The sequence below is a fragment of the Manacus vitellinus genome, unplaced genomic scaffold (assembly GCF_001715985.3).
Source record: "Manacus vitellinus isolate BGI_N305 unplaced genomic scaffold, ASM171598v3 scaffold_5_pilon, whole genome shotgun sequence".
NCBI classification, from domain to species: Eukaryota; Metazoa; Chordata; class Aves; order Passeriformes; family Pipridae; genus Manacus; species Manacus vitellinus.
The window spans coordinates 12,624,857-12,645,383 of NW_021940682.1; the positions used below are offsets into that span (position 1 = coordinate 12,624,857).

Here is a 20,527-nt window from a genome sequence, read left to right on the forward strand (position 1 = left end):
CGTTAATAGTAAGCTGTCATTCTTAGCAATTAAAATTACTTACTTAAGTCCAGTCATTAGCTAAAAATGACAAAAAGGTAAAATGTAAACAGACAGGCAATCCAATAGGATGCCTAATTCCACTGACAAGAGCAGCCCATAATTGCTGCAGGGTAAAAGACCATCATTACTGCAACATTTGGAAAGTACTCGAGGCCTTGAGAAAGGCATGTGTCCACCAGACCTGTACCCATTGTAGGTAACAAGTCTAGAATAAGGGAACCTATAGAGAAAATCCAGAATTATTTTGGTACTGTACTGGAGTAGAAAAAGAAGCCCATGTGGAAAGAGTTGTTGGCTTTTGTTATCAAGTTATGTCATCAGGGAAAGCAGGACCATTGGTAAGAGTACTGGCTTGGGTAGACCTGCCTAAAAAGAAAAACCAATCATCTTAGGAGGTAAATGCAGGGCGTTACTGAAAAAGGACTACTGTAAGAAAAGTAACAGATGTAAAGCAGAAAAATGTCTGCCTTGCCTTTCAGGTACCTGGAAATCAAAATGGAAACATACAGAAGTTAGGTGCAAGCACTTGCAATTTTGATTTAATACAAAGGTAAGGCATAGGCAAGGAAACATAAAGGTTTAAGTGTAAGAATTAATTTACAGTTAGCAAGGAACAAGAGTGGCAACACAGAAATGTTTCATGTTAAAAGCAAGAAGAAAGAAAATAAAGGATCTTAATGAGAAAAAAGAGCAAGCACCATGCTCTACTGAAGACTGAAATACTCAGTCCACAGCCTTCATAAAAATTATAATACCTGATCACAAACTGATATGTACTAGGGCCTGGGGTAAGTTAAATTTAGTTCTTAGAGAGCTATATGAACAATTCATGAATTATTAGTGATCATTTTTGCAAATTCATTATCTCGGAGGTTAGAGAATACCTGAGGGCTGTAATGGAGAAAACAGAAAATATACCTTTAAAGGGGATCAAAAAAGATGATACAGAGACCCTGTATATCAGTGAAATTTATGTTCCTACATGAGAACTAGAACAAATTATTAAAAAGACAATTTAGAAGCATCTAGAAGATATGAAAGCTGTAAAACATGAGCTAACATGAATTTGCCAAGAACAGGCTTCTGTCAAAACAATACGATTTCTCCCACTAACTGAACAGCTTGCCTAATGGTTGCAGCAATAGATATAATAACTGTCAGCCACAGTAAAGCTTATCAAAATGTTTAGGTGCTATCCAACATTACATTTCCATTAATAATGTCTGGAAAATTAATTATATCAGGCCAATGTGGTTCAAAACTAAAATTCAGTGACCCTATTAACATCTTGTTATCAAGGTGGAAAACAAGTGACCATAATTCATTTAATTCATAGCTTAGAAAACAGAATGGAACATGCACTAATGGAATTTGCAAGGGCTGGCTTAAGTCAAAACAGTAGTATCTTGGTAACAGGTAAAATGGTTTTAAAATGAACACTACATAAAAGTGCAAACTAATGTAAGAAATCAAATGAAGAAATACAAAAAGAGAAAAGAACAGCTAGGCAGAAATAGAGTGGGAACAGATCTGGTGTTTATAATTATTGTAAACTAAATAGGTATCAACCCTGTCCTACTATAGTAGGAAAGAAAAGCATTTTCAAACTGCATCAGTATAAGATATCAACTGTTCTCATAAAATTTGCCTTGTTCTTATTGTTAGAAGACAGAACATTTAATTCAAGGACCAAATTTTCACAAATGCATTCTTACACACCTGCAAAGTACCTGCCAGGCATTGGAAACAACACACATTTTTCTTGAAATATTTATTTACTTGCCTGTAGCATCCTTGTTAGTTCTTATATCTATATACATTACATATCAACAGCAAATTACCCTTTTGAAAATTTGTCCTTGGATATTCAGAAGAAAATCCCTTGAGATAAAATTTTATATACATATTCCACAGCCATAACTGCTTCAATATAATATTTGATAATTTAATATTTGAATATGTTACTTTAATATTTCCACTTTCAGTTTCTTAAGGCCTATTTTAGATTTCTACTTCTCACATTCTCTATCATGTTTTAATGGTTGTAGTAAAAATAGGAAGCACTTCTCAGGTGTTCAAATACACAGCTGTTGACATCAAAATCAAAACTTGAAATTAATATACCAGATATTAATTAGCACAAGAGAAATTTACTGTAACAGATGTTTCTCAAACCAAAGTATATCAATTGATGTATAGTAGCAAATAGTGTTGTCAGAGTCTTACCATTAATTACTGGGGTATAAACAACAATTCCAACTAAGTTAGGATCAGATACAGTTGTGTCCAGAATAAGGCCACCAATACTGAAAAACAAAATACAATATTTAGAATAAGGCAAGCAGGATCATTAATTAGTATTTAAAACCTTTTCAGAGCAATCTGTCTTACAACATCTTCAAGACACAATTTTCATCTCAATTCACCCTTCCCCTGCCCATTACCTCATTCTGAGCCACAGGGTACCATCGCTGTAGTTAGTTATTTATTAAAACTGGCTTCTCATATAACAAAGATCACAGAATATCAACCACTCTACTTTTCAGATTCATAACTGTCATTGGATTAAATAATCTGTCAGAGCAGTGCAGAGTCTTGACTGGAAGCTGCAGGAGATGAGTAGTTCACCATTTCCCTCATTTGATAGGGGCACACTTGTCAATCATGGATACAGCAACCCATCACTAGTCCCTGGCTACTGCTGGCTCCCCTAGTCATTCCCATCTGTGGCTTTGTAACTTCCTCATTTTGGCAAGATTAAAGTTTTATCATACTCTAAATTCTGGAGGCTCCTTAAATGTTTCTTCTAAGTACAAACAGGTGTTAAGTAACATACACAGAGATGCAGGATGACTATTAAGATGCTTCTATGAAGCAAGACAAATAGACTTACCTGCTTATAATCATGGCAGTTATAACAGGCTCCCATCCTGAATGGAGGACAGTTCTGGTAGCTGGGTGTTTGGCAGCTATGACAATCCCCATCGGAGTCAGAACCAAAAAAAAGGCACCAACCAAAGGAGATACATAGGAATATGTCTCTAAAATAATAATAAAGGGAAAAAAGCAAACCTGTTTTACTTTCAAGACATTCCTATACATTTTTCCTAAATTAGAACTCTAAAATAAATTATAATCCACATCATACAATTGAGGAATTTTAATAGTCTTCATCACTACTGCACCTAAAGTGTCAACTACTGCACTGAACAATGTGTTTAACATCTGCCATCTGTGATCGTTGTCTCCCACCTTCTCAAGGACAGAACTATCTGTACAAAGAAGAAATTCTGAAGAGAATTTTTGTATGATGCTTTATGATAGAAGTGTAATAAGTCTGTGGAATATAAAACATTGCCTTGTAACTCATATTAAAAAAAAAGAAACTGAATATACTGAACATGCATTTTGTTTATACACAGATTCATAGCATATGGACCCCCCTTCTTTCCAATGCACAGATAATAGGTTTTATACACAAGTCCTTTAAATTGAGTTGGACATAAAATGGATTATAAAACCTACTCCATTGCTGTAATACTGTTGTGTTTTCTTGAAAAGAACAAAAACCACCAGTGGCTCTCAATAGTGAGGGATCTCTTAAGGAGAGGGCCCAGACAGAGCTTAAAATATTTTTTAAAAAAACCTTCTGCTGTGATAACATACTAGCACCTTATTGGGATTCTCTGTTATAACACACAAGAGGGAACAATAAATAAATAAACTGGCCACCAATTCTCCCCATGCTGCTGAACAAGGGTAAAAGACTATCATTATAATAAGGTATCTGTTTACAAGTTTTAAACTAGTCAACTGAAATTCACCCTGCCCAGGTTTTTTAAGGCAAAAATGATGAAAAAAATTAAGGCAAGGCAGTTGGTCCCTACCAGGACTTCAAATTCTACTGTCTGTCTATCTAGCTGAATTAAAAACAGAACTATAAAAGCAATTAATAATTTAGAATTATCTTATAGAATCTGTCACAAGTGAGCTATGGGAGACTCCACTTGCAGAACACCTTACTATAGCAGTCTAAAAAGATTAACCTTGAGATGATCTTTTTAAGGAAGGGTAGCTGTCTTTCTCTTCATATTTAATTCACAGAAGTAGCAAATATATTTTACAATACCTGAAGAATGGGAAGAGGAAATAAATGATCTCTCTTTTAGGGCTCCCTTTACTCCATTTTTGACAGATTTAGAGCAGGTAGCTTACATGGTAAAAGGAATCTCACTCAACCTGTCTCTGCTATAGAATTTGTGCTATCCCACAGGAGAAGACAAACACCTAAAAGCACCCAGGTCTTCAGTGAACTTCTGACTGTGACGTTAAACTAAAAAAGGAAGGAGGGAAGAGGAAAAATCAAGGTTCTGATCTTCGTTTACTTTAAGCCCTCATTCCTTTAGTAAACAGTGATATAAATTAATGTTCTAGTTCAGAGAACTCAGATGTTTAATGTTTTAATCCTTGTACAGGGTACATACTGTGACATATTGTTCAGTGCAGTGCCACTGAAAATAACACAGCCTCTGGTAGAAATTAGAGGTAAGCTGGAAATATACTACTTCAAACCAACTGATAGGAACCTGAAAATAATAATGTGAATCACACAACTTGTCTTCTCAACCCGGATCCAACATGCACAAGAAACAAATGCATATATTTAAACTACATTCTGGGAAAAAAAAAGGAAACCTTTGAACGAAGTCTTCAGGTCATTACTGACAAGTGACAGTCAACAGGGACCTCCAAATTTAATATACTGGGTGTTCCTATTCCAGTTCCTACTCCTCGTCTTCTGTTGCAGGAAAGGTGCCAGGACACAGCGACGGTCCTGGGGAGCCCTCTAGTGCTTTCCCCCAGCTATTTAACAACGATTCACAGACACGGCTCCGTTTAGGGAGCTGCTAAGAACTGCTAACCTACTATTTAGTCCCTGTGTTTGATAGCTTTGTCATTATTTTTAAAGCACTCCGATGAACCTTTAAGAAATTACATACATGATAGTGACCAAACAAGATGTTTCATTCAGGCCTAGCATAGGTAAAAATGCTACAGTCCTTTCCCCTGCCTCTCCTGGGTATGCCATAAAGCATTGCATCAAAACTAAGTCTGTACATGTCTGTGCATAAAACTTGTACACAAATCATTTCCTTCCTTCCAGTCTTGTCTGAAAACATCTAGTCCCATGCAGAGAGCAGCCATTTGTTTCAGACCATTTGAGTAGTTAGGCTAACAAATCATAGGGGACAATAGTTAATTCTGAATACAGGTCAGAAGTGAATCCCACCAGCTTCGTTACTCGCCTATAAACTGTGGGTTTCCTTATAACATTCCCATTGGGCTTCTTATTCAAGCATTGAGAAAGCAGGGAAACTACAGAAAGAATATACACATATCTGCACTGGAGGAGACCAAAGTTCTCATCTAGTCTAGTATCCTTTGTCTGACTATGGTCAACAGTTCAGGTTATGGAGAGAAGAAAAGAAAGATGACAGGTTTTGAGTGCTGCTTCTTTCAGTGTGCCCTGCCAGCTCCTGCTGCTGTTTGCATCAGGGATTTCATCACTCAAGTTTCTGTCTGCATCTGTCCTCTCTGATTAATTTGTCTAAAGAGTTTTCTAAAATCACTTTGGTCCTCTTAAGACAGTACAGCAGTAAGTTTCACATCCCACTCCTGTATTATGCAAAAAAAATTTCTTTCTTTAACCTGTTGCTTAATCATTTTCTGAATGCCTCTTCCCTGCCACTCACAACTTTATAAACTCTTTATAAACCTCTCCTGGGCAGAAGTTACTCCATACTTTTAGTCCTTCTAACTATTTCATAGTTCAAATACACACATCTTGGAAACAACATATTTCCAAGGGCTTTGTGGCATATTCTTACTTTAGAAAGACTCTCTGTTTCCTAAAAGAAAGAAATACAAAGAAATTGAAAAAAAATACAAAGAGCAGAAGAGGTTCTTTAGCAGTAACTAGATAATTTCAGACATCACCAAAAGAGAAGTATTTCCAGAAGACCTTATAGAAAGAAAATTAGGAATAACTGTTAGAAACACACTTGAATGCACTAATCCTTTCCCCTACATGTGTAGGATCTGCTCTTCAACTGCAGTGGCACAGTAAAATTCGAGTGGTCATGACAGCTGTAAAAGTAGCAAAGGATCAGTTCAAACTGGCCCCACTTCTCTTTTTATTCCTCTGAGACACATTAGGCCATCTGCAAGCAGAGGTGTAAATCTCTGGAAATATGTGAAAGGAAGAAAAAAGTCCAGGTTTCTTTCCTCATCTTCTTCTTGGGGTTGAGTGTTTTTTGTTTAGGTTTTAGAGATTAAAAAGAAAAGCATGTTATAGGAGAAATTGAGATATTATTAATAATTACCTACTTCTTGAAAAAAACCCATCATATAACTACGTAGTTACATATAATGTAACTACTATTAAAATACCAGTACATGCAACTAAGTTTTAAAGCCTTACTTACACAGGACAGCTCAAATTTTTATGAGAAAAGGCTTGAACAATAAGCACAGCTGTAAAGAATATACGTGATGATATCAGCATATCTGGTAAACTACAGACAAAACAATATTTGACCTGTAGTATATTACACTGTAATTGTCCTCTGTTATGTCTTTCAAAACACAATAAACTTTAGTTTCTATGGAATGAGTTAGTTGCAGCAATGATTTAATTTTGAATAAGGTTCTGAACATTCTTCTCCTCCTGTGAGAAAACGTTTTTTATTTTTTTTGTTTCTTCATGGGGGAGATTAGGAAACAGGAAGAAAAAAGACTGAATTGTGAGTTACTCATTCGCATTTTCCAAGCTCACATCTCCTCTGTTACAATCCAGCATTTTATTACATAGGTTACCATCTGAGCTTGCTTCCAATAATAACTATATATTCATTTTAGCAGACATTGTGATTATGAACCTTCATTAGTGGTCTGCTCCTTTCCTTTAAAAAAGTAGGATTTTGACACTACAGGTCTTAGAAATCAGAGAAAGAAGTTTCAAGGGGAGTATATAAACATGCAAATAACTAGCAGAACAGAAGAACTGCAGACTGAAGTAAAAAGTCATTAATAAGAATAATTAGTTTGGAACTATTTATGTGTAATTCACCTGTTTGCAGCCATCAGTGGGAAAGTAAGAGAACAGTAAAAAGCTGTCATGAAGAAGCCAGACAGAATTTGTGCATGAAGTTGGATTAGATCATTGCTCTCTGTAGTCAGCAGTCAACAAAGGCCTCCCCTCTGGAGCTAAGCTATTCAGTGTGGTTATATATCTTTTCATCTTTCATAGCAGAACTGCTCTTCTGAAGAAAGCTACAGCTAAATAAGCATATTTATGTTTAAAAGATAGTCACCAAATATATAAGACAAAACAAAATAAACATCACCAAATATATAAGACAAAACAAAATAAACAAAACAGAAAACAGCTGGGACATTATTTGGAGAAACTGGAAGTGGTTACTTCATTTACTGAATAGCAGAAGGAAACATAAAATCAAGCACAGGTACTGGGAACAGTAGTGAGACATGGAGGGAAACTGAGGGAAACAGGAAAGAGCTGAGGAAACTGGCACTGGAAGCTGGTATTGGAAACAAGAAGGTATTGTGATGGGAGCTGGAAAGCACTTGGACAGAATCAAGAGGAAACTCACATTCGTCTTCCCACAAATTTAAAAGTCGTATTAATCCCAAATCTATCTAAATTTAGGTTTAACTTCTTTGAATATGTACTTGTATGTATTTTTATTTTGATTTCCAGGCATAGCTAGCTGCAGGTCAAAATATATTTGAATGGTGTCTAAAACCACACCTCAAAACAAAAAAGCTCAAAGCAGAACTCCTCTCCCAGCAGCCTCTCCAGATAGCCAGTTTAACTCCTTCCCCTCAGTGCAAGGGGAGAATGATTCAAAAGGACTCAGGGAAGCAAATATTTGATTTAGGGGTGGACATTCAAGAAAACATTCCTGGATTAAGATAACTCCCCTCAAGAAAGCACAGTAAATTCAGCAACTAGTTTGCAATTCACATGTAGATTGAATGTGATACCATCAAAGACTTTCAAATACTCATTGCTTGTGCCAAAGTTCAGGTTAGTGACTTCTAGGATCTTATTAAAAAAAAAAATAAAAAAAATATGGCATAATGTTGCACTCTAAGATTTACCATTTCGTGACATAAATGTTAACAAAAGAGTCAGTCAAACTAAAAGGTCTGTTGAACCTTCCCCTCCCTGCCTTTTCCCCACCCTCTTAACCCAAAAGAGGTTTCTGGAGAGTCATACACACTTAGAAACATACTTACCAAGGCAAGTATAAAGACCCTGACTTATCCATGCTAGTATAGCAAGAGTGATAAGATCTCCAAAACTTGCTGCTATAGGAGTGGCAACATTGTCAGGATTAATACCAGTCTTCTTGGATCCAACAATAACTCCAACCATTATTATCCCTAAATTCAGCAAAAAAGACAGTACAGTAACTATATACACTCTTTTAATTACACAGAAAATTCCAAGACCATGATAAAAAATAAATAAAAAGTGTTGGTTTCTATTTTGTCCTATAAACAGTAAAGCTAACTTTTAAGAGAATCCAAGTGGCTACTAAAAATAGAACTCACACTGCTATTAACAGTCTTTGGCACAACCTGAGTAACTTCCCTCTCATCATATATTATACATAAGATCTTAAACTGTGTATAGTATCCTTTATGTTATATTATGTATTGTAGGCTACATCAGGAGTTCACTTTCAAGAAACTGCCTAAAGAATTATGCACCACGAAATTCTCAAAAGAAAGAACTGAAATGATCTTGCAGGATCACAATATTTCAAAAGCACCTATTTCACATGTAGGAAAATGAAGCTTAGAAAGTAATTTCCTGTGCTGGCCCACCACCAGAAAACAAGGAAAGTTTCTCTTCATGCCCAAATCATACATGAGTGGCAAAGTTCTCTTGCTGCCCTTAATTCTGCACATGATCAAACTCAATGGCTTTGTAGTCACTAAGAAAACGTGTGCTCTTAATTCCACACAAAACTTTAGCAGTTTTTTAATTCTCTCATAAGTAAGCATATCAGATTAGTAAAACAAGGAAGTTACCCATTTTACTTGATCTACTATTCTTAAGACTACTGACTATGTATTTTCAGTAAGAACATGTCACAGGCAGAGGTACTTTCCTCCTCCCCTTTACGTCCATTAAGAACAGTCCTTTACGGTCAAATGTTTTCTGACAACAAGGAAGAGAAGATTAAATTCATCATGCCATATTGCTCCAAACAGACACTGGCACTGTTTGTATAGTGGGGCTTGAACTTGGCCCAAATCCTTCAAATAATGAGCCAATTTGTTTACTTCAGATACAAAGCAGAGCACAAACTAACACATAAGCAGCACGGGCAACCTGGAACTTTGAATTCAGCTAAGCTAACATCCAGGCCCCCTTAAGTTTAATCATAAATAAGTTTTACCTGCTTAGAACTAAGAATATATTTTGTACATTAATAAATATAGAAAGCATTGGGAAAATATCTTCATCAGGTGAAATCTAAAACCCCTACTTTTTGGTTTAGATATGCTCAGGAGGTCATGAAAATCAAAAGTTTTTGAAAGAATATGACAGAAGAGAAATGCAATATGCCCACCTATATGGAAATTGCAAAAGGGCATCCTAACCTCTGCTGGTTTTCAGATGTATTATCCCTGACTGGATTTAAATTTTTAAGGAATAGCAACATAATACACATTCAGCATCCACAGGAAACAAAATAACTACTAAAAGTAACACATATACTCCACTTACCTTGTAAAAGAGAAGCTATGAAGGCAGTTGCTACACTGCTAGAACACAAAAGGACTGAGTGATCAAAGCGGTATTTGCCCTCTGGAATCCAGCCCAATATAACTGCTGCCACCGCTGCCAGAAAACCAACTACTGTTGCCTGAACCTGGAAAAGACAGTGAACAATTCTTAAAATAATTGATAGACTCAGGAAGACTACAGAATAATGTTCTGTTATTCCTTCCTTCTATCTACATTTACATGCAAGGTATAAAAGGAGCATGCTCATCCCTTTTGTAGAGATGATGACAACCTTGGGTGATGAAGAACAAAAATCTTAGGCCAGCAGAAAAAGCTTTACCAGCATTTTAGAGACTCCAGAATAGCAAAAGTAAAATCAGGGAGAGCAGCTCAGGATTTAGGAGAGGCCAATGCCTAAAGAGGCTTCTAAACCCCTTAAAACAGTGAAGTCACAGAATAAATATTTCACCTATTTTTTGAGCACATTATATTATAACATATGAACAAGAAATAGTTCTCAATCTTAAAAAACAGTTATTTTGAAGAACAACCACTCCTTTCCTCAAATGACCCAGCTATTTAAAGTACTATTGATTATCCAAAAGCTCTATCACATACTTTCTTTAAACACTGAATACAATGCAAATAGAGTACTAAAAACATTTGAAAGGTCAAATTTAAAAGGTTTTGCCAAATCTGAAATTTTTCTCTAACCATCCTCAGATCCCTTGGTACAGTCACAAATAATGCTTTACCTCTTCTTCTAATAAATAGAAACTCATATTGTTTTAGAGAAGAGGAATACTGTACAAAAAAAAAATCAAGTAAATATTGTACAGTAAGTATAAGCCAGCATGGCAGAGCTAGTTTCCCATTAACACTATCCATCTCCATACTTACTGATGTTTGTGATTTGATTTTCAATATTGTGATTTTCAATAACTTGGCTCACTTACAAGATTTAATCAAATAAACCTATTATATTTACCTGTTTTAAGGCCAAATTGCCAATTATTAGGTTCCATTTCTCAATGGGAGAATCCATTTTTCCAATATTTACCTATCAAAATTACAAAAGAAATTCAGAATTTTGGGTTTAAAATTCTATTACTCGAAAATGCACTAACAAGGCAGAAACCCATAAATAATTCAGCTAATACAATAAAACAGACATTTCTATTGAAAACAAGCCACATTTTTTCCAAGTCAAACATTGCTTTTGATTTTAAATTGTATTTGGAGTATCTTTTTAAAAGCAGCTAAACTTGATGCAATTTTACATAGTAACTCGTTTAACATTAGGTTACTGTGCAAGATCTACTGGCCACCTCACATTCCAGGAATGTCCAAGTACCACCAGTGATTAGATCAGTGGTCAGAAGATCCCTTTAGACTGAACTTGTTTCTATGGTCCTTAAATTCTGAAAATAAAAAATGCTAAAATCTAATACTGTTTAGCATTCTAACTTTTCATTTATACAATACGGCCAGAGACTTATGATGTTGTAAATGATATAAGTCCACTACTAAGGTAGTAGCTGGAAAGACAGCAAATAAATTATTCTAAGAAAATAAAAAGTACATACATACTCTTTTATAATGTATCTCCTATTTTTACTCTTTTTTATGGAGTTAGAGGACAAGATCTGACGAATAGTACAAACCACTGCAGTATGACTATGTTTAAAATAACTTCCCTTTTGAGATAACAGAATGATTTTTTACATTTTGAGCATAAATTTTAGTGGTTTTTTTCCCATGTAATATTAATTTATAAGATAACATACTTCTCAAAACACAGAAAGTCTTCATGCATATCTTTTTCATCTTTTGATAATTTCTTTTCAGTAGATTTCAATTCAATTTCTTTTCCACTTTCATTTTGTGATAATAGGGACTTGTATGGAACAAAGTATTAAATGAAATGCTAATTTAAAAACTTAGAAATATGCTAAGACACTTTATCTCAATCTACATTATAAATATCTTATAGTGTTCAAAGTAGAGTCAAAATTCCACAAATACATCCATTAAGTTTAAACAGGACAACAATGTTTCAGGAAGTGCAGATAAGAATCTCCTTTGCATCCTTCTTAAGTATATATGCTAAATGAATAAAAGGACAGGCTGTGGAGAGCTTCACTCTTTCTCTCCTTTGAAAAAGTTTTAGAAAAGCATCCAAAAAATCCCCATTCAAACAGTAATCTTGCAAAATGCTTAATCCAGCCTAAAAGTGAGCTGCTGCCAAATGCCATGGTTCTGCTTTCCCCTACTATCAGCTACACGTTCACATGTTCTTTCTTGAAACAGACTGACAACTCCGTGAGTGAATTCATGGCAACATGAATTTCCTGGCTGGTTTGATGGAAACCACTTTTTTTCAGGGAGCAAAAAGGGGTTATCTTCTATAAAATTACCTGGTCCATCACATGCAACAGTGTAACCATGCACAACAGCTTTAAGGGTTTGGAAGGGAGAAAGAGCAGGAGCACTCCTTGCAGCTGCAGATTTCCACGAAGTAAGATGAAGTTTATTGTAATACTGTGAAATAGGCAGACCTAAACAAAACGCTTGTAAAGTCATACTGCTAATGCCTAACCCTAATAACACACAGTCAAAAAAAAGAGCCTGCACAAGTTTACAGGACTGAAATGATTGAATAAGTGGTGTTTTGGTGTTGGTTGGTGGGTGAGGGGTTTTTTTATTGGTTTGTTTTTTGGTTTGCGGGGTTTTTTTCTCTTAAAAAAATGAAAAAGGAATAGGGAGAAAAGGCAACAGTGTAAATTGAGACAATGAGAATGACCCAAAGAAGAGAACAAAGTTTAAGAGCTGAAGAACACAAAACTATAAAACATAAAATATTAAATAAATATTGTGCTTGAATGGGCAGCTGACCTAAGTGTACCTCACACAGTTATGCCAGGACAACAGCGGACAGAGGTAGAACTCCAGAAACACTTTGTTTGCTCTTTGTTGTCTGTATTCCACACATGAAGTAACTCTTGTGGATTAAAAATTAATGTTTTAAAAAACAGTAGGCTGTAAGATTGCCAGTGTATGAAGAGTTAACACTAACAACAAAGAGAAGTCCAAACTATGCCCTGAGGTAGATGAAAAATAGAGTCTTGAGACAGATTTAGTGAAATAACTGATTCTAAAGTAGATGGGAAAATGAGTGATCAGTAAGAAGCAGCTAAAGTAGGAATTTGGGCAACAAGATGAATTAAAGTGACCAGACAAGACTTGAAACCAGATGTACTACAGATAACAGAAATCTGCTAATAAGACACTAATTTTTGGCTAACCACATAATTACAATGAAGTAAAGATAATTAGTTAACAGCCCCAAAAGCACAGACATGTCTACAAATTCAGATGCAATTCTAAGCTAAGTGAGCAAGCAGGGTATGAATTAACTCCAATGCAGAACTCAAGTTAGAAATTTCCTCCTGTAGCCCCCCTGCTATCAAAACCCAGTCACAGAAACCCACTACAAAAGGTTAAGCTAGTCACAGGTGCACAGTCCTGTATTTACTTAAAGAAAAGTGTCTGGTGGGGAGCCAGCTAGTGCAAATTTAGGTGCAAATTAGAGTAGGAAATATTAATCATACAACTGGTCTCCAAATAACTGTTTAGATATACTCAGAATTAATATTCTCCTTCCGTTCTCACCTAGGTTGAGGATGACGGGATCAAAAGCTGGGTGGATAAAAAGGGTAGGGGGGTCAATGAAATCAATGTGAAGAATGCAAAGGTCAGAATAACCTCTTTCTGAGAGAAATGGCATGTAAATTGCAGGTCTAGTAGTCTATAGAGTTTTTGAAACTCTCCAGTAAGTAATGATACAATATGACACAGCACCTGTTTTTAAAACCTGGGGGAAGCAGAGCAATGAAAGCAACTGCCCTGGAGTTCAAATTAACATCTGGGAACTAAGCCCAAGCCACCAACCTAGAAGTAGTTACCTGTAACAGTTCTCCACAGCTTGGTGGTTTTTTTTGTTTGTAGTTTGGGGTTTTTGTTTGGAATTTTTTTGTTTGGTTTTGGGGTGTTGTTTATTTTTTTAACTATTAGAAATATTAGAGTTCTTGTGTATTTGTTTGCCTTTGCAGCAGCACTCAGGTGGAATGGGGCTGGCAATCCACCAGGTCACAGACCTGTGCACATTGCAGCTGGTGCTGAATCTGAAAAAAGACACAGGAGACAAAACTGGAAGGTTCTTTACAAGACAAAAACCTTCTCCCTTTCATTTTTGTCTTTTGTTTTCTTTTTGACATAAAACCCCTAAATATAATCTTCTTAGCATTACCTGGATAATGAATGATCTATACTGTTCTTATTTTGTACAGTATTGTTCTCTTAAACCTCCACTGTGTTGTGCACATACACATACAGTCACACACTCTATAATATTTACTGATGAGCTCTTCACTAGCAAGAACAAATTAGAGCCACCACTGGCAAAAGAGAGAACATTCACCAAACTCTAACAAGCTTCTACCTCCTCCCTGTGAAGGATGTCCAATAAACTTATGACTAAGGAAGTCCTGGAAAGTATTTCAATCACCTTTGTAACTTAGTCCACAGTCTGTCATGATTCCTGAAGAAAACAGGTCATACAAGGAAACTCAAGGCATTAGAAAACAAACAATCCAATAATCAAAAAAACCCCCACAAGTCTGTTGATGCAATGCTGGGAAGTAGCTTGGTGCCAGTGGTGCTGTGATTGGGCAACACAAAAGCAATTGGAACTCCCACACACGACAGAGCAGTGTTGGAAGACACATACACTTCACTGATCTCTTCTTAGCCAGTTAATTAACCCTCATGGTAGAAGGACGTGAACAGAACTGGCTAACCTCATTTGGCTAAAACAGATATATGACTATTTCTGGTACTGAGATGACAGGAAACCTTCGTGGCATGCTTGAATAAAAACTTCTGAAGCATCAACTGATTTATGTCTTGATGAGACTTAATGACAGTGGTAAGTGGCACTTGTAAAACTCCTCAAACTAAGTCTTCTCAGTATTGAATTGATTCTTGGTAGGAGCTTGGGGTTCAAATGGCCAAATTGGCTCTGAAAAACCACATTCAAGACATGTACATATTGAGGAAAACATTTAATGCACCCTTAAGGTACAGATCATGTTATTGCAGTTACTGGGATACTCCCAGGAATGCCATTTTGGGCTGAGGGGAGTGGCCTGAAACTCATGATGTCAACTTTAGTTTACCACTGGACATGCAGCCTGTGTTGTGGAAACGCCAGTATCTTTTATCTGTGCTTATCTGCAAGAGGGGGATCAGCTCCTGCTTTGGTAACAGTTGGTGGATAATAAGAACTGAGGTCAGGAGTCCCAGTGCAAAAAAAGGGTCTGCATGACCCTTTTTCCAAATGTCCCCTGAGAACAGTCATGTTCACAAATGAGATGGGGATGGTAAGGATAGGGAATCCAGCCACTGATTGACCCAGAGAAGTTCTAGATTGTGACTTGGCCAAGGTCATAAGCAGAACTGAGACAAAGAATTAAAGATCACATTAACTGAAACAGAAGTGGTGAAGCTGATTCTGACCCTCTTTTTTTAAAGCCTTCACTAAGGCACTGGTAGACCTCGGACTTGGTGTATTTTTCACTATGTAATACAAGCACTTTCAATCCTCAGGTCACGAACTGTACCAGTCAGAAACAAATTAAGCATCAGGTCAACAAAATAAAAAAGGTCAGGTAGAAGGTAAAAGCATTCATGCCTGACAGTAAAGGCAGTAAGGTTTAAACACAAAATATTGTTAAGAAACAGTAAGAATACTCAGAAGAGTAATAAAACCAAACAGAAAACAAGACTGAATAGTTAAGGCTGACATTGATAAAGATACAACAAAACACATCAATTCTTACGAAGGAAAGTAATCAAGTGCTATAATGGGCATGACACAAGCAAACCTTCACAGGACTGCCAAGGCTATGTCCATCACAGTGTGCATTTGGGCAACCACTCAATATAACGTGGCAATGACATTTATTAATGATAGGACACTCAGAGACCTTGTCAGTACAAAGCATTGTAATATCATACAAAAACTGAATGTCCTTGAGGATTACAGCAACAAAAACAGATGAAATTCAACAGCAGAAATGCAAGGTCATGCACTTATGGACTAATCATATTTCTGCCAGAAGATGGGAGTGACAGCTGGAAATAAACAAAAGCATAAATACGAGGACACAGCCATGGATCACAAAGTGACTGTGACGTCCAAACCTGGCACTTCTAGGCAAGTAAATCTAGAAAGTTTCAAGAGCAATATTGTACAAGACATAGTAGAATCTCATCCAGAGTTACATACACCTTTGACCAGATATGTTCTAGAAAAATTTATTCAGGAACAGGCAGAGAGTGGGGGTCCTGCTGGAGAACAGAAAACACTGCATTACGCAGTGTCTTAGAGAGAGATGCAGTTCACCTATCAAAAATAGTTTAGCCACATTATTAGACTAATCTATTCACTACAGTTATTCACACATATACAAAAGATAAGGTAATATGGCTTGCTTAGGCTAAAACAATGGAGAGGCGGAACATCCCCTGAAATGTAAAAAAGAACTACAACAAATACATAGAAAAAAACCTGGTTATGCTATGTTACAGTGTTGACACACACAAAAAATGTGACACAAAAAACCAACCTGACCACAACAAAAAATAAATAAATTTATTTAGCTAGAATGCTAAAAAAAAACATTTCTTGCAATTTGATCAACAAAGGTTTTGAATAGCAATGTTACCAATACTTCATTTTGGTGCCACTCAAGGGGTCATTAGAAAAATGTGTTTAAAACATAAACATTTTATTAGCCTATTCAAACTCCCTCAAAGCCAAAGATATCTCTCAGCCTTACAGGATACACATGTAACTCTTAAAAATCTACTTTATCTGTTTAAAATGGTGAACCAGAAGAGGCTTTACAGAAGTAAAGTTTTGATATGTGGAGAAGAGGGTTGCCTTTTTAACTTTGCCAACTTAATAACAGATTTAAACAGCCCTGTAACAGCCAGATGAAATCATAAACATAAAACACTTGTGACCCAAAGATTTGTTTCCATTTTGAAATATTTTAAACACATATCTAAAAGTGAAGGGGAAGAGAAAGCTACTTACAGCAGTTGACAGCCTGGATGCCAAGGTCATTTCCAAATTTCCTTTGAGACCAAGAAGTGCAGGAACCAAGATAAAGACTTCAGTAACATTCTTGAACACATCCCAATGCTATATAAAGGATACAGTGGGAAATATTTAATTGAAAAATTCCCTTTAGACTATCCACAAAGTATTCAAAAAAATCTGTAAATCATAACCTAATCCTCTTTAAAAAAATATTTAACCTTTTTATCTTAGACCTAAAAGTCTAAAGTCAGAACTGTTATCTATTTGGATAAAACAGATTTATGATGGTATATTACTGTTTCAAAGATGAGAAGTCTATAAGCAAGAGATACAAAATCTGGCCTTAAAACTAATCTAGTTAAAAAAAGATGTCATAAATTTGAAGGGGGGTTTTTTCATGACTTTAAAATAGTACCAGATACTATGACTGCTCATGAATTCTGGTCTTAATTTTCAATAATAATTTTATCTTTTCCCTTCCAGCTGTGTAGAAACCTCACATAAAACTATGTGAGCTTTTTTTACTTACAGGCTCTGTTCGTATGACAACTAATTCCCTCTTGGAAAGTTTGTCTTTATTCTTCTACCTCTAAGTGTGAAACTTACAGGACTAGAGTTTTCCAAAACCCAGATTTTTAAAGCAAATTCTCTTAGTCTTTTGTGCAGTAAGTTTTCAGCACTGAAATGCTGTGCTACTTTGTATGTCTTGTCAACCCATGTATTTAATTTGTAATCATTTACCAACTTCAACTAAACTAACAAAACTGTAAATTGTGTTTGTATTCGTGGATTTGCAACCATTTAAATTATTATTTTAATTAAAATAAAAGGATTCAATTCTCAAATGTAAACAAGATCTGAGAATTACCTGTGTGAAATTACATAGGTATTTACTAGTGGGAAAGAATAATATGAAAGGGCTTGTAAAAAACAAGCTTAATATGCTTCGTGGTATTCAAATTTTCATTTTTAAAATATGTTCTGTCACATTTCAAAATTCTGCTTTACTGACATCAAAGTTTACTGCTTAGTTTAAGGTGAAAAAAGATAGTACTGACACTAGCTATTAATTTTTACATTTGTGTCACATCTCTCATTCATAGGGAGCTGGACTGGGAAACCAATAAAGATTAAAAATCATATAGATGGAAAAATCAAGATATATCTCAGTCCAGCTCAAAAACTAGGTATAAAAACACATTTCCTTAAGGGAAGGACGACAAGGTAAAACATTTGGTTAGAAGCCAGTAGTGACAGTAGGCACAACTGTCTCTTCTGTCTGATCATCATGCTGTATCATGCAGAAAATCATATATTAATGAAGTACAAACAAAGTATCTGTACAAAGAATCTGTAAAATGTACATGAACAAAGCAAAGATTGGTGTAAAACAGCCCAAGGAATAAGCCATGAGGCTTTTTTATAAGAAATTTCTGCTTCTTAAAAAACAAATTAGGTAGGAAATAAAAGTCAATATAGTCTTCAAAATGCAAAGAGAAGGCAAGAAAATTAGTTAGTACAATAAACTTTTCTAAACTGTTACTCTCTTTGGAATTTTCTTCAAATATCACTGCATAAAGTGTTCTTTCATAGGCAACTGTTACTTTTAACTCCACTAAAATGCTGCTGACATCTACAACTGTTATGCCAGAAACTAGTCCTAGAAACATTCTGTATCAGTAGGGTCTTATTGATACAATACTCCAAAACAGGTTTTAAAAATATTACTAAACTTTATCTTAATATTGAGAGAAATTTCTATTTTATCTTAGCCCTGAATAGCTACTGTCAATTAAATCTGCTACCACAAACCAAGATAATCTGGCCTCTCTGGGCCTATCACAATGATATTTCGAGGTGGATGTGACATTGCACCCTGTTCACACCACTGATGTTCATAATTCCAAGTGTTCAGCAGACCTTCTGTTACATGAAAAAGCCACTTACACACACCTGAATACTCAAAAAACCCTCTAAATCACTTCATATGAATTTCATATAACATATTCAAGTAATGCACATTTTCACATGCCATATGCATTTTCATGGACCAAATCTACACAGTATTTCAGAAATTGTACAGACTTGAATCACACAAGGAGATGAGGCAATGCAATACATTCTTCTAGTCTTTTTAAACACCTGTGTATTTCAGCATTATGGTTAATTCCAACTCCCACTTGAACTATGTACACATTTATTAGTGTCAACAGAATTTTGAACCATTATTATATTTCTACCAGAACTATAGACCTCACAGACTACCTGGTAAAAAAAAAATCTTCCAAAGCAAATACCAACCTGTACAATATCCAAAACCATGCCAGCAGAAACAGTTCCAAATCCTGCTAGCAAAAAAGGTACAAGTATCTGTAATGCCATAATACTACTAGATTCTTTGGGTTGTTTTCTACTTCCTTCCACAATGATATCTTCATTACTGTCACTAGACAGATTGTCTTCCTGCAACATGGCATCTGTTTCTGAAGTATCCAATCCATCACAATAATTATAACTGGTAAAATCATCATATTTAGGGCTACAGCTAGATGGGCTGTGTCCATTGCTACCATGAAAACTTGGTTCTGAGAAGTGATGGTACTCTGTGTGTTGTTCAGACCTAGCATTAAAATCGTTTCCTGCTGGTTGTAATCCATCTTGCCAGACACCATTCACTTTTTTGTGTCTTTCATCCTGGTTTATTTGGTAAACAACAGGAACCATACTTAAAAGTAGTCTCAAAAATTTATCAGACTGAATTGTATTAAGATTTATGGTCCAGTTTACAAAGCCTTCTCTGTCATGGACTTTGCTATTTGTTTTGGAGATGGTAGATCTGCCTTTACAGTTAGTCATAGTGCTACAGAAGTACAGGTTGAAAAGCACTTCGTTCTTCAGATGTCAGCAAAGAAACCTTGCAGGTGAGTCATCAAGTGCCACACTTACACATGGACCCAAATGTTCTTTTTTTGCATGCAAAAGTGTTTTTTCACTGCTCTCAGATCTTCAACAATTCCATAAGCAAGGTTGGATCTGCAAAAGAAGTAAAAAGTACATATTCAACCTTTAAAATATTGTAACTCTGCAGAAAACACGAGATACTGGTTTAAATTTTCAGATCACCTGGTATCCTTCCAAAGCAAGTATTTATAGAAATGTCAACCTCCTCCAACATTTAACTGCCTAAGTTGAAGGAAATTAGAAGGTAGGAAGCCAAAGCTGGTGGGTGATGAAGTTTCACAACCCTGTGTACTTTCCAGTGAAAGAAAGAGACAGCAGTGTGGACTGTAAGTGAACCAGTGAAGGCCCAGCTTTTGTCTTCTTAAAGCCCAGGAAGCCAAAATCTTCAGGCAGACACTGTGTGTAGCCCCAGACTTCAGCGGCCTTGGAGGTGGTATTTCTGCAAGGTGCAAGGGTAAGGACAAATGGAACCCACATGATGCACAGCAGGGCCACTGTTGCTCCTCACACTCTATGCTAATGGGAAAAAA

General features: G+C 35.9%; 1 protein-coding gene across 1 annotated transcript in view; it reads right to left on the reverse strand.

Moving 5' to 3' along the window:
* The window catches only part of SLC41A2 (solute carrier family 41 member 2), a 41,754-nt gene extending 21,709 nt beyond the window's left edge, over positions 1–20,045 (reverse strand). Inside the window, exons 1-7 of the mRNA XM_018080870.1 lie at positions 19,338–20,045; positions 17,031–17,138; positions 10,857–10,928; positions 9,869–10,013; positions 8,365–8,511; positions 2,936–3,083; positions 2,269–2,348 (exon numbers count right to left, since the gene is read on the reverse strand). Coding sequence (XP_017936359.1) covers positions 2,269–2,348; positions 2,936–3,083; positions 8,365–8,511; positions 9,869–10,013; positions 10,857–10,928; positions 17,031–17,138; positions 19,338–19,892 — 1,255 coding nt within the window. The 5' untranslated portion in view covers positions 19,893–20,045. The remainder of the gene's footprint in view (positions 1–2,268; positions 2,349–2,935; positions 3,084–8,364; positions 8,512–9,868; positions 10,014–10,856; positions 10,929–17,030; positions 17,139–19,337) is intronic.
* Between the last annotated feature and the right edge of the window lie 482 nt (positions 20,046–20,527).